Raw genomic sequence first — 13,730 nt, forward strand, 5'->3', positions numbered from 1 at the left:
GTGCCCCAGTCCTACTGTCCCCTCGGGGGACTCTGTTGGTGGCCAGCGGTTGCTGCCATATTCCATCACCTATCGCTAAGCCACCAGCATTTATTTGGGGGCATTTAAAGAGACTGTCGGGGGCGCCTGGGCGGCTCAGTCGGTTAAGCATCCGGCTGTGATCTCACGGTCGTAAGATCGAGTCCCTCGCATCCGGTTCCACACGGAGCACGGAGCCCGCTTGGGACTCTTTCTCTCCCTCTCTCTCTGCCCCTCCCCCCTTGCTCTCTTTCAAAATAAACAGACATTAAGAAAAGAGATTATCACACCTTGTTAATTCAGGATGTCTTTTATTCACTACTGTATTTTGACTCTGACGTCCTTTTTCTAAAATCTGTCATTCATGTACTCAGAAAGTATAGATGACTTCATTATTTTTAACGTTTATCTATTTTTGAGAGACAGTGTGTGAGCTGGGGGGAGGGACAGAGAGAAAGGGAGACAGAGGATCTGAAGTGGGCTCTGTGCTGACAGCAGAGAGCCCAATGCAGGGCTCCAACTCCCACACCATGAGGTCATGACCTGAGCCAAAGTCGGATGCTCAGTGGACTGAGCCACCCAGGCACCCCGACTCCTCCCAACATCCTAAATGTGACTGGTTAACGCCCTCCTCTGCAGAAGTGGAGGGATGTTTGCGTCTTCTGCACGTTGTGCTGCATTATCTCTTGGAATCGTGCAGCCCTGATCTGAGCTGGGTAGGAAAGCAGTGGTAGGTGTGGTGCTGGGCTGAACTGGAGAGAGCCCAGCCGCACGCATCCGACCCTCGGTGGGGTCAGCAGAGGCTAGTGGGGTACAGGTGAACAGTAAGTGCCCCCACCAATAAGTTTTCTGAAATAAAGGCCTGAGCAGGGCAGTCCTGGGTAATTACTGCTCTCACACATTCTTTACTCTAACCCTCCAGCATCTCCCTGCTAGCTCTCTGAGGGTGGGGACTTTTTTTTTTTTTTTTTAAAGAAAACAAACAAAGAAGCCCAATGGGAATTATCTACTAGCTTGTAAGGTTGAGGAACATCCTACTTCCAACTACACATTTTGTGTCTGAGTTTGAGCTCTTGGAAGAAAGACAGGCCTCAGCCCTACAGTGGAGGTCGGCTCAGCGATCCAAATAGTCTGGCAACCCCAAAGACCTTACAGAGGGGCCAGAGAGAGATGATCCTCTATGGGCAGGGGGTCAAGCGCGTTGTGAATAACTGGTATTTGGTGAGCCAGGGGAGAGAGCACCAGAATAAGCTGTTAATTAACTTAATAGTCTAAGCCCCTTGAAGATACGTTTTCCAGTTTCCAGAGACTGACCGTATCAGGGAAATGATGGAAAGACGCCCCATTCACCCTACTTTGCCCATACTGTGTCTTGTGGAAATACTGGCTACCACGAGGGACTCTGGCTTCAGTCCTGCTTCTCTCGCCTGTGGCCCCTGTTGTCTGTAGATAAATATTTAACTGTTTACGTTTTAATTCCTTACCACGTGGCTAGAATTGGTTATGGATTTATACATTTTAATATGAGAAAAACAAGTATTTTATAAGCAATGCTGAGAAGCCAGTATCGGAAAGTAAACTTTGTAGGTGGCCTGAGGCAGGACGGCGTTCACTCTGTGACAATCTCACATGCTGTCTCACTCTCGTCACCCAGCTCTTCAGTAGTGGAATCTGTGGTCCGAGTCTTCTCTGCTGTGGCTTTGCCAGCCTCCCTGGGAAAAGGAGAAGAATGCCAAGGCTTTGACTCTCGAAAGGAACAATTCAACTCTTCATAATTTCCTCATTTTAGAGAAAATCTTCCCCAATCACGTACCCTAGTTCCATGTTGAAAATCTCATCTTCATCAGAAGAATCCTTGTCGTGTAGCTTCTGTGCCATGTTTTTCTTGCGTGTGGCATTGAGAGGTCTGTACATGTCCCTAAGCCAAAGTGGCTGCCTTCTCCAGAAAAAGCCCTCCTAGAAAACAGAAAGGACAACGTTAGGTCTGTTTCCCCTGCCTTCTCCAGCCACGGTACTTTATCCTCCTCAGATTTACCTGATTGTCACTTTCCTCTGAGCATCTCTTACGCACCAGAGATCCAAAGAAGCCCCTTGAAGGAAACACACACACAGACAATTAGTGATTCGTACCATTTTCCGTGCCTCTCACAATGTATTTCTCCAGTCTTATTAGCAAGCAAAATCAACACAGACCTGGGATCTCAGAAATAATTCCATACATGCTGGGCTTTCAGAATTTTCCTGTGTCTGTCCATAATGGCCCCACAGTGTCCCTGGGAGACCTTTGTATGTAACTTGACATGAAGTATAGGCAGGATTTTCACCCTGCTCACCTTCTGGCCCTTGGCCAAGTGCCCTTGTGCAGTCAACAAACTGGGTGACCACACGGCAGAAGCACCTAACTCTCTCCAGAAGCATTTTACATCAGTCCCCGCCAGGCTTAGCCTCACAGGCATCATTTGCTGGCGGGTGGGGAGGTGTTTCTATTTTCCTAGCTGCTTTACCTTACAAGATGAATCGCACCGAGTGAATGCCTGAGTCCAACCAGCAGTTATCTAGCTCACTGACTTTCACACTGCAGGCAGATGAGTGAGTGAGTCGTGAAATCACCTGAAAACACACGGCTAGCGCTAAAACACAAAATACTCTTTTTGAATACAAACGGAAAAGGGGGTACCTGGGTGGCTCAGTCAGGTGAGCAGCCCAAGTCTTGATTTTGCCTCAAGTGATGATCTCACAGATTGTGACATTGAGCTCTGTGTCTGGCTCTGTGCTGATAGTGTAGAACCTGCTTGGGATTCTCTCTCTCTCTCTCTCTCTCTCTCTCTCTCTCTCTGCTCCACCCTCCCCCCCAAATAAATAATAAACTTAAAAAAAACAGAACAGAAAGAACCAGAGTGTATGGTAAGTTTGTTTTAGAAGGTACTTATGTCTATACGGTATGTGTGCACTGAGTTGTGACATGAAATGCAGTTCACAGCCCAAGAACAGTGTAGTCAGAGACGTGCCCAACTGGAAAGGAACCATCTTCTTTCTGGTTCTAGTGGTACTAGTGATACAACCGTCCGGCAAGACATCTTCCTTTTCTCCTTCTCCATCTCATTATTATAAAAGGAAGAGATAAATGATTATCTAAGGTCTCTCCCAGTTCAAATTCTATTGGGTCTGGATAAAGGGAATGGAGAGCGGGGCCTCGAAAACCAGAAGGAGGAAGAAGGAAGTTTTCCCCCCACTTTACGGGAGGGACTCATGTATTCTGCCTTCCATCATGCTTGAAGACTAGCCCCTTCACCCCACGACTTTTGGCCCTCCCTATCCCTTCTCCAGAGCCTCTGAGAAGGTCTGTGGCCAGGCCTGATGCCCACCGCCAGCGGGAACGGGTCTGAACATTTCCACCCCCGTCCCCCCACGATCTTTCTTTCAAGGTCTAGTGAGCAGGTGCTCTGTGCCAGTCCCATTCTAACTCGGGTTTGGCTGGGCAGCTAACTTTGCTGGATCCAGGCAAAGCATTAGGCCAAATATGTATTCTTTCTGCCTTTGGTGATTTCCTGGCTGTAAAACAAGGGGATTGAAATAGATGAGTTTGAAAATCTAGTTCTAAAATTCTACTTTAACGATTGCCAGACTAATATTTACCTTGAGCCTCCTTCTTTACCTTCCTTGGCTGCTGTTCTATGAGAATAAATCTGTTTTGGAAGAAAGCATGATCACAGTTACCCATCACAATAACCATTCCCTCCAAATCTTTATTCATTCCTTTGCATTTTAGGTCTTATCTACCCAGTGAGATAACTTTTCCTAGGACAGGAATTTGTTTAATAGTCCTTTGACTCTTCAATAACACCTAACTCGTGTGCAGCTGGTAATACATTTTACTGACTGCCTCAGGTAACATTCAACAGATAATTCCTAATAAAAATTCTTGGGAGGAGGAAAAGAAAAGTGTCTACCAGAAACCTAAACAGCAGCACTGTTTTAAAGTCAAGGACAAGAGTAGGATGTCTGTTATCACTGCTGCTATTCATTGGTGTTGAGGAGGTCCTAACTGATGCACTGGGGAAAAAAAAAATGGAGTCGTGGAAAGGAAGAACTAAGACGTATTTGCATACGAAATTACAGACAAACTAAAAGGCCCAAGAGAATCAATTAAAATTTTATTGGAAGAAATATGAGAATTCAGCAAGATGGCTAGATATATATAAAATCAAGAGATCAACATGTAAACCTCAATGACTTTCCTATGTTCCATAAATAATTAATCAAAAAACGGAAGAATTATCCCATTTACAATTATCAATAAAAAGGCATAAAGTACCTAGGAATAAACTTAGCAAAGAGTGGGTAAGACCTATGCGATGAAAACACTAAAGCTCTTCTGAAGGACATTAAGAAGAAACGAATACGTGATGTGAGACACTATTTTCCTAGAATAGTGTAAAGATGTCAGTTCCCTTCAAATTAACCTACAAATTCGAGGCAATCCCATTCAAATCCCAAGACAGTTTTTTAAACAAAAACTGGCCAGCTGACATTTGGTAGAGAAAATGTGCAAGCATAGCTACAAAATGGATGAAAAAGAAGATCACGGAGCAGACATTAAAATACGTTCTTACAGAGCAACTGCAGTTAAGTATGTAGCGTGATACTGATACAGGAAAAGAAAACCAGGTTGATAGAATAGAGTCCAGATAAAAATAGTATTTTAGACCCATGAAGAAAGAATGAACCATTCAATAAAAGATTTTAAAGTAACTGGATCTTTATGCAAGGGAAAAAAGTTAGATCCCCTACCTTGACCGTACCAAAACACCAGACAGATTCCATACGGATTAAAAATAAATAAATCACAACAAATATTATAAGAGTACAGAAGAAAATATCAGAGACTATTTTTATACCATGAGGCGAAAAGGCCTTGTTAACAAGACCCATGTCCCATAAGCCATGAGGCAGATATGGTGACGGACTGTCCACACCTCCTGTTCATCGTAGTCCTTGCCCCCTTGATCCCCTGGATTGTTTGTCCTCTTCCTGTTGATTTATAAAACTCTCTTCATATGAAATATATTAATCCTTTCAAGGGCTTTCACTGAATTTCAATGTTTCAAATATTTGTCAGTGTTTTTATCGTGAAGGAGACGGAACAGTGGGATAGGAGCACAGGCTGACTGCAGGCACAGCTGGGTTCTGCTTTGGGTTTTGCCACAGGGGCCTTAAGCTGATCCCCTTCTATGTAGGAAAGAAGGATGGTGATATCATCCTCACAGGACTGTGGGGATTAAATCAGATGTCTGGTTTATTCCAAGCAGAAATCAGACAAGACGATCAAATCTATCAAATGTTTCTGCATGTGGTATCAGGTCACAAAGCTTTTTCTCACCACAAGATTATAAAAGTATTGATTCTATTTTCTTCTAGTACTTTGAGGGGTTCTTGTTTCTCTTTTTTTACATGTACTGAAATATGTTTTTTTAAGGTGAGAAATAGGGATCTGTTGTTATTTTCCTCCCAAATAATTAAGCAGTTGTTCTATTACCATTTATTTATTTTCTTCCACTGATTTGAATACTAAAAGGTAACATTTCAATGTTTATTTATTTTTGAGAGCGACAGAGAGAGAGAGAAAGAGTGAGAGAGGGGCAAAGAGAGAGAGACACACACACACACACACACACACAGAATCCAGAGCAGGCTCCAGGTTCTGAGCTGTCAGCACAGAGCCCAACACAGGGCTCGAACTCCTGAACCATGAAATTATGACCTGAGCCAAAGTAGGACGCTTAACCAACTGAGCCACCCAGGCGCCTCTAAAAGGTAACATTTCAAAAGTCCTAGTCATCCACGGATCTGTCTATTGCTGGACTCTGTAGGCTACTTCACATAAATATTAGGTTGCATTATTCCTCATTGTGAAATTGACACAATGCCTCATCTCTTCCTTTGAACATCATTATTGTCCACTACAGGAAAAAAACTGCATGGTCTCTGACCTCAAAAAGTGTATCATCTAAGTAGGGAGAGGAAATAATGAAACCACATAAAAAAATATAAACACAAGGTTAAACCACATAGGAATTTAAAACAGCAATAGGAGTTTATAGAACTTCCCAAAAGCAAAAGGCTGCAGGCCACCTCAAGATGCAGAGTACTGACTGGACAATGGCCAATGATTTCTCTTCCCAGAGGTCATGGTAAGTTGACCCCACGCTAGTTCCTAGGCTCTTAGGCTGAGAAATCAGACTCTGATCTCATCAAGAGAGAACGCACTTCTTTCTGCATGGAGGCAATATCACCTTACCAATGTCACAGGACTGATCAAAATCAGAATGTCAGGTCATGACTTGACAATAAGGAAAACATCCATTCCACAGATAGGGCATCTGTGTCCACATGATTGGGCATTACCTCCTGTGGAGACAGGCCTCTGTGGCACACTGAAGTATAACCAGAAGGCTATTTGGTGAGAAGAGAAGTGGAAGAAAAGTAATTAGCTGAATCCAGTGTTTCATGGAAAGGACGGAGGTAGCTAGATCCATCCATCTGCCCCGCGGGCACAGCCCGGCTGGTGGGCCTGACTCTCATCTGCTGCCTGAGGTGCCATCTCTACTCTTAGGCAAGGCTAGGTGGGCACTGCCCATGTTGGTCTCTTCCTCACCATTTCTATGCTTTTACTACTGACCAACCCTCCAGAAGACAGACATGTTTCTCCTTAGCAGTTAATACATCCAGTCAGGTTTTACTCAAGTCTGATAGACCAGGAAGCCTTACATATCTCTGCTCTGATCCATGACCTTGATATTTCTCTCTTGAGGAGCTGCCTTTTAACAAACTGTTTAGCATATTTTTGTGATCAGGGGAGGGGAATGCGTCACTGCAGACCCTAAGAAATGGTGACAATCTCACAGAAGGACTAGGTCCAGGAGTATTACAGTATTCGGGGAAGGCTTTGTGAAGAAAGATGAACTCGAGTTGGCTTTTGAAGGCTCACGGGACTTCCACCAGCAGAGTGAAATAAAGGAATTTCAAGTGGGCAAAGTCACCAACAAAAGTAGGAATGGGCATGGTCTGACTAGGGGATGGTGAGGGGCTGCTTTGGCTGAAATGGAGGGTTGCCATGACAGATGGCAATATATAGATATAGATATAGATATAGATATAGATATAGATATAGATATAGATATAGACATAGATATATAGATATATAATAAGCATATGTATATTTGAATAAATATATTGAATATATATTCAATTCATACATAATTGAATAAAAGGTAAACAGGCAAGCTCCAGGAATAGGCAACTGTAATTATGACACGCTTTGAGTAGCCTGATGCAGGATTTTAGCTGCCGGGTTTTAACTGAACCTGTTTACACAATGCCTTGCGTAGTGGAGGAGAGAGCTGTAGGTACATCTAATTAATCAACAAGATGACACTTTTATCTCTAAGCCATGCCCTTTCTTCCAAGATGACTGATAGCTCCATGAAGGTGAAGACTATTTCTCTCTCATCATTTTAGCCAACGAGGAAAGAAATCAGTGGTAGTAGGAGGATGACTGGTGAGTGCATCGAATCGACATAATTTTTTTGAGTTGAAGAAATTTTACTATCATGTCAACTGTGGCCTTCTTAGACCTAATGTCTCAGAACAAGCTAATGGCTTGTTATCTTGGTTACAATCCACAGATGTCTCCCGGCAGTGGGGTTCCTTTTAAAATCCCTGGAATATACTTTGCAATAAAAGGACAAAGCATATCTCAGTCCTCCAGACTGAAGAGGGATATCAAGTCGTGATAGGTGGGAAAGTGGCTTTGATTTTCAGTTTGTGGGTTCTGAATCTATTATAAAGAAGGAATATAGTCTGGGAATCTGAATTAATTGTTGTCCTTACCTCAATGAGACAGAAAACCATGATCAAAACCATCACTACTACAGTCACAGATATTGCCAAGATGAGTTTGTTGTTATAGCCATAGCCTGGAACTTCTTTTGTGAGCTAAAAAAAGGGAAAGAACAATTTTTTTAGAAAACAGAGATAGGATGAAAGTTAACTATTCTTTAACGACTCTAAAACCCCATTCTTTCCGATGAATCGCTTATAGGTTCTTAAGGAATATACCAAATCTAATGTGATATGTAATCTTAATCATTAGCATTTTCTTCAAGACTTGATGTATCTTGTATGTTAGGTCCTCTTTTTGTCTACTCTGGGAACAGCGGCACTGTTTCCTAAATGAGCAAAGTGGCAGATCGCTGCCTTAGCCAAAATTATGTGACCAAGACAAGACCCGGACTAGGAGCCCCTGGTCCTTGTGCTTGGGTCCATGTCCTAAACCACCTAAATGTCAAGACCCCACATTTTGGGATTTATCCTCACCTCCCTTGACTCCTGCCCTCTCTGTTCACTCTGGACTTCTGTGCTCTCATTGATATAATTCTCATTTTTCCATTGGTCCATATCCCACTCTGCCTTGGACACCTTTACTTCTTGCTGCTCGCTGAGAAGCTTCATCAGGAGGCCTGTTCTGGAGACGAGCTTGGCACAGGCCAGCTGCACCTGGGTCTCAGAGCAGTCCATTTTCAAAGTCCGGATAACATGAGAAATGAGCCTTCTCACGTCATTGCTGGGGATGAGGGACTGTAGCTGCTGGTTTAACTGAATTTCAAACAGATCACCTGAGGACGAGAGCTTTGACACAGTGAAGCCTGTGGCTTTTGGGGGCAAGCCAGTGCCCGCATTGTGGTATTCCCGTTGTGTATCATTGGTTTGTTTAACGGTCGGCATAGAGTTGTCTGCAGTAACAGTAGAATTAGCAGCGCAAAGATTCTTACGGTCTGTGAATTCAGGGAGGGTTTGTTCTGGCACAGTAGTGTTTCCTGTAGAAATATTTTCTTCAGAAACATTTTGGGCAGTAGTGTTCTCTACAGTAGCGTTTTCTCTGTAACTTCCTGAAGGAGCAAATAATTCTGGAAAAGGATTTTTCTGAGGACTCACTTCTCCCGGAGATGAAAAATCCTCTCGTGAAGGGGAATTTATGAGGCTCCTGACTGCAGAGGATGGAGGCCTCTTTGCAAGCAGCTGTCTATTACTGAGTGAACTTTCCTTTCTGGACTTTCGATTCGGTTTGGCCTTGGGTGTTCTGTGGACCACACGGGAACGACTTTTATGAAAGCGGTGTGTCTTTCTGGGGTGTGAGGCTGGTCCGAAAGCCTTCATATTTCTAACTCTAGCATTTGCATCTTCTAGAACAAAAATGGTGTACGTTAAGTCTTTTGATTCTTTTTTCATGTCAGGTGGGGATTTTGGAGCGGGGGGGGCAGAAGGCCTGCCCAAAGAGTATTGCTTCAGGAGAGAAGAGACCGCTGCCTTGTGCTCATCCATGAACGAAGGCTCTGGATTGAAGGAGCTTCCCACTGATTTGCTGGGCCTGTGCGCCACGGGAAGCTCCCCTGGGGATGGTGTCCTGAGCCTTCTTTCCTTGGGAGCGGGGGTGGCAGAAGGCCTGTCCAAAAAGTATTGCTTCATCAGAGAAGAGACCGCTGCCTTGTGCTCATCCATGAACGAAGGCTCTGGATTGAAGGAGCTTCCCACTGATTTGCTGGGCCTGTACGCCACGGGAAGCTCCCCTGGGGATGGTGTCCTGAGCCTTCTTTCCTTGGGAGCGGGGGTGGCAGAAGGCCTGTCCAAAAAGTATTGCTTCATCAGAGAAGAGACCGCTGCCTTGTGCTCATCCATGAACGAAGGCTCTGGATTGAAGGAGCTTCCCACTGATTTGCTGGGCCTGTGCGCCACGGGAAGCTCCCCTGGGGATGGTGTCCTGAGCCTTCTTTCCTTGGGAGCGGGGGTGGCAGAAGGCCTGTCCAAAAAGAATTGCTTCATCAGAGAAGAGACCGCTGCCTTGTGCTCATCCATGAACGAAGGCTCTGGATTGAAGGAGCTTCCCACTGATTTGCTGGGCCTGTGCGCCACGGGAAGCTCCCCTGGGGATGGTGTCCTGAGCCTTCTTTCCTTGGGAGCGGGGGTGGCAGAAGGCCTGTCCAAAAAGTATTGCTTCATCAGAGAAGAGACCGCTGCCTTGTGCTCATCCATGAACGAAGGCTCTGGATTGAAGGAGCTTCCTACTGATTTGCTGGGCCTGTGCGCCACGGGAAGCTCCCCTGGGGATGGTGTCCTGAGCCTTCTTTCCTTGGGAGCGGGGGTGGCAGAAGGCCTGTCCAAAAAGTATTGCTTCATGAGAGAAGAGACCGCTGCCTTGTGCTCATCCATGAACGAAGGCTCTGGATTGAAGGAGCTTCCCACTGATTTGCTGGGCCTGTGCGCCACGGGAAGCTCCCCTGGGGATGGTGTCCTGAGCCTTCTTTCCTTGGGAGCGGGGGTGGCAGAAGGTCTGTCCAAAAAGTATTGCTTCATGAGAGAAGAGACCGCTGCCTTGTGCTCATCCATGAACGAAGGCTCTGGATTGAAGGAGCTTCCCACTGATTTGCTGGGCCTGTGCGCCACGGGAAGCTCCCCTGGGGATGGTGTCCTGAGCCTTCTTTCCTTGGGAGCGGGGGTGGCAGAAGGCCTGTCCAAAAAGTATTGCTTCATGAGAGAAGAGACCGCTGCCTTGTGCTCATCCATGAACGAAGGCTCTGGATTGAAGGAGCTTCCCACTGATTTGCTGGGCCTGTGTGCCACGGGAAGCTCTCCTGGGGATGGTGTCCTGAGCCTTCTTTCCTTGGCCATGTTCTCCACAGATGGCTGGGCGTTCTGTTTACTCTGGATGTTCTGATGTCTCAGTTCTTTTAAGTGCCTTTTCCGTATGCCCTTTGGGCCCTTGATGACCTTGTTCACTCTCAGGGACTTTTCCCCCACACTCTCAACCTCGTCTAGGCTCTTCTCCTGCGGTTGGGCAGTTTCCAATTTCTTTGGAAAGATTTGACGTTTAAACTTGGGACCTAAAAGGCTGGAATGTATAAGCATGGCCATTTTTTCTTTCTTTTTCACGTCATCAATTTTTTCCTGAATTTCTGCATCTAACAAATTTTCCAGAAAGTAGAGTTTTCTCAGTTTATTCTTGTAAGTTGAATTGTTGGATCCAGGTTTAAGAGAAGGGTCCCCTGTGTCGTTCATCGAGTGACCCACGGGCTTGTCTCCCTCTTGCACATTTGAAAACAGAAGTTTAATCAACGGTAACAGCGTCGATTCTACGTCTTCTAGATTGCCCTCCGAGAAATAAGGCAATATGTAATTCAGTGCACTAATGACATCACTTTCGTCATTGAAGTCTAGCTGCTCATTCATAAAGGCTGACAAACTGACACGATCTATGTCTGAGGATGCCTTCTCTGGCTCAATAGTCAGCTCCGTGCTGGCGCTCTTCTTTCGAGCTGTCAATACCTTCATGAATGATCCTTCTGCATTCCTTGGGTATACTTCCTGATCTGTCGAAGAAGAAGAAGAGATGAGTTTTGATAATGAAAGACTGACAGCACAGCTCTTTGTCAATGCAGTCATACGTCCCAGTCAAGCAAATTAAGAATCAGCAAATACTTGAGCGCCATTTAGAGAGGAGACGAACTCAAACTTGGACCTACGATTGGCAACAACAAAAGGACAAAAAGATGTGTTTTGAAAAAGTAGCTATTTCCTCAGAACATTCCACAGTGTGAATAACTATATTTAGAGTTATTCCATTGGTCCCTAAGGGCCGATTGCCCAGGCCTCAAGAAAAGCCAAGGCCGGAAGATACTCGGCTAAACTGTGTGCAGCTCTAGTGCGACTCCTGGCATTCACATACCCCACCCTGTCCTGCTTCGGGGGCAGAGGGAGCGCGAGTCTTCCTCCTTCTACGTCTTCAGTGGCCTTGAGTTCTTGCTACCATCACATATGCACGGGACAACACCCGTCACCAGCAGGTCCTCATCTGGTGGATGCCCTCTCCGCCCACCCACCAATTCCTTCGCTTGGTCCCTGCTCCCATATATCGCACCTCCCGTAACATAAGCTCTAGACAGAAAAAACTAAAAACAAGACCCGCTAAGTCCACCCTGGTTCTTTGCTTAAATTTGGGCAGAGATCTGGGGTATAGGTTAAGAGATTTTCCAGGTATGAGAGAGATGCCACTGTGGGGCGTTCAAAAAAATCAACGGAATGATACTTGAGGTTTTAAAATGCAGAAGGGATAAAGAAACTTTGGTCAAATGCCTACTTTGCCTTCATTTCCTTTCATTTCCAGATTGCTAGCTTTACTGAGAGAACCATCCAGAGCTTCCAACTACATGAAGGTCAAGCGTACAGCTTGTGTACACTGAACAGCACTGTGCAGCTGGGTTTTTCCAGAAGAATTAAAAGTATTTTTAGTGGTGCTGGTGAGAGTCGGAGGAGGAGGTTATAAAGGTCACGAGAGAGGAGGAGCAGCGGGCTGGCGGAGCGCCCAAAACGGGAGAGGAGACTCGAGTGCTAGGCTAAGGCACCTCTGATCTCATTTTTCCTCGCCTGTCAAAGGAGATAAAAAAAAAAATGCCTATTCTGCCCACCTCTAAGGGAGAAGGGAGTAAGATAATTGGTAAAACATTGTTTTGGAAAATAAGCAACACTACTTATAGAAGTAGCAAAGTGTAATTTATGCTGTGCCCTAGACCATTGACAGGGACCCATATTCAAGCTATCCAGGTGCAAAAGCACATTTTGGAAGTCACCAAGTTAGTGCCAATAAAACCTAAGAACAGAAAAATACCTAAAAGCACCTGTGTTTTGGATAGAAAAGCTTAAGATTCAGAACAAGAGTTGGACAGCCCAAGAATAGAAGAGCCCTCTCACCCGTTAGAACGGTTGGGTAGCAGCTTCTGGTTAGGGAACAGAAACACAGAGGCTCCAAATAAAACTTTTTCAGAAATCAGCATCACTTGTACTCTTACACACTTATAAAAACAACAAAATAAACAAAAAGGTATCTCCACCTGTCCTATAAGACAAAGGGCACCTGAGACCTAACGCACGTAAAATCAGCTTATAAACTGTGATGCACTATGTGAACAGGTTTTCATTTTGGGGTAGTTGACTTAATAATGTAACTGAGAATCTGACTTTTAACAAAGGAATAGTTCTTAGAAATTCAGGGATCTGAACTCTGAATGAGTAAAAATAAGGCAATGACATCATTAGTTTAAAAATTTACCATTGTTAGGGTGCCTGGGTGGCCCAGTCAGTTAAGCATCCGACTTTGGCTCAGGTCATGATATCACAGTTCAGCCCCGCATGGGGCTTGCTGCTGTCAGTGTAGAGCCTGCTTCGGATTCTCTGTCCCCCTCACTCACTCTCTGCCCCCTCCCAGCTCACACACGTGAATGCTCTCTCTCTCAAAAATGAATAAACATTAAAAAAAATTATCATTGTTGATTAAAAATAAAAGTTAAACCACAAATAAAATAAAAATTTACAAATTTATCATCAGGCAATTAGGACTTACCACAACGTGTGCCATTTGTCAGACATGCACTGTCACAATGTAGCTTGACTGTCTTACAGACAACCTCAACAGTATTTTTAAATTGGCAGAGACAGCAGGCCATACGGCTAGGTAAAATCCTACAAATGGAAACACAGACAATTAAATTAGTGGTAAAGGAGTTACTTGAGTAGGTAGAAGAGGCGGGCCAAAGTCATCACAGGGCTGTGCAAAAAGGAATTCTTGAGGCACATGGCCTGGATGGTTGGGTAGGGACCAGTTG

At 44.8% G+C, this 13,730-nt stretch overlaps 1 protein-coding gene across 1 annotated transcript in view; it reads right to left on the bottom strand.

Annotated features, from left to right (window-relative positions):
• Window positions 1–1,519: 1,519 nt before the first annotated feature.
• The window catches only part of LOC131496950 (leucine-rich repeat-containing protein 37A3-like), a 47,369-nt gene continuing 35,158 nt past the window's right edge, over window positions 1,520–13,730 (bottom strand). The window contains exons 9-15 of the mRNA XM_058702828.1: window positions 13,469–13,587; window positions 8,395–11,441; window positions 7,909–8,013; window positions 3,655–3,704; window positions 2,054–2,108; window positions 1,832–1,974; window positions 1,520–1,730 (exon numbers count right to left, since the gene is read on the bottom strand). Coding sequence (XP_058558811.1) covers window positions 1,628–1,730; window positions 1,832–1,974; window positions 2,054–2,108; window positions 3,655–3,704; window positions 7,909–8,013; window positions 8,395–11,441; window positions 13,469–13,587 — 3,622 coding nt within the window. The 3' untranslated portion in view covers window positions 1,520–1,627. The remainder of the gene's footprint in view (window positions 1,731–1,831; window positions 1,975–2,053; window positions 2,109–3,654; window positions 3,705–7,908; window positions 8,014–8,394; window positions 11,442–13,468; window positions 13,588–13,730) is intronic.

This window comes from Neofelis nebulosa, chromosome 16 (assembly GCF_028018385.1).
Source record: "Neofelis nebulosa isolate mNeoNeb1 chromosome 16, mNeoNeb1.pri, whole genome shotgun sequence".
In the NCBI taxonomy this organism is placed as follows: domain Eukaryota; kingdom Metazoa; phylum Chordata; class Mammalia; order Carnivora; family Felidae; genus Neofelis; species Neofelis nebulosa.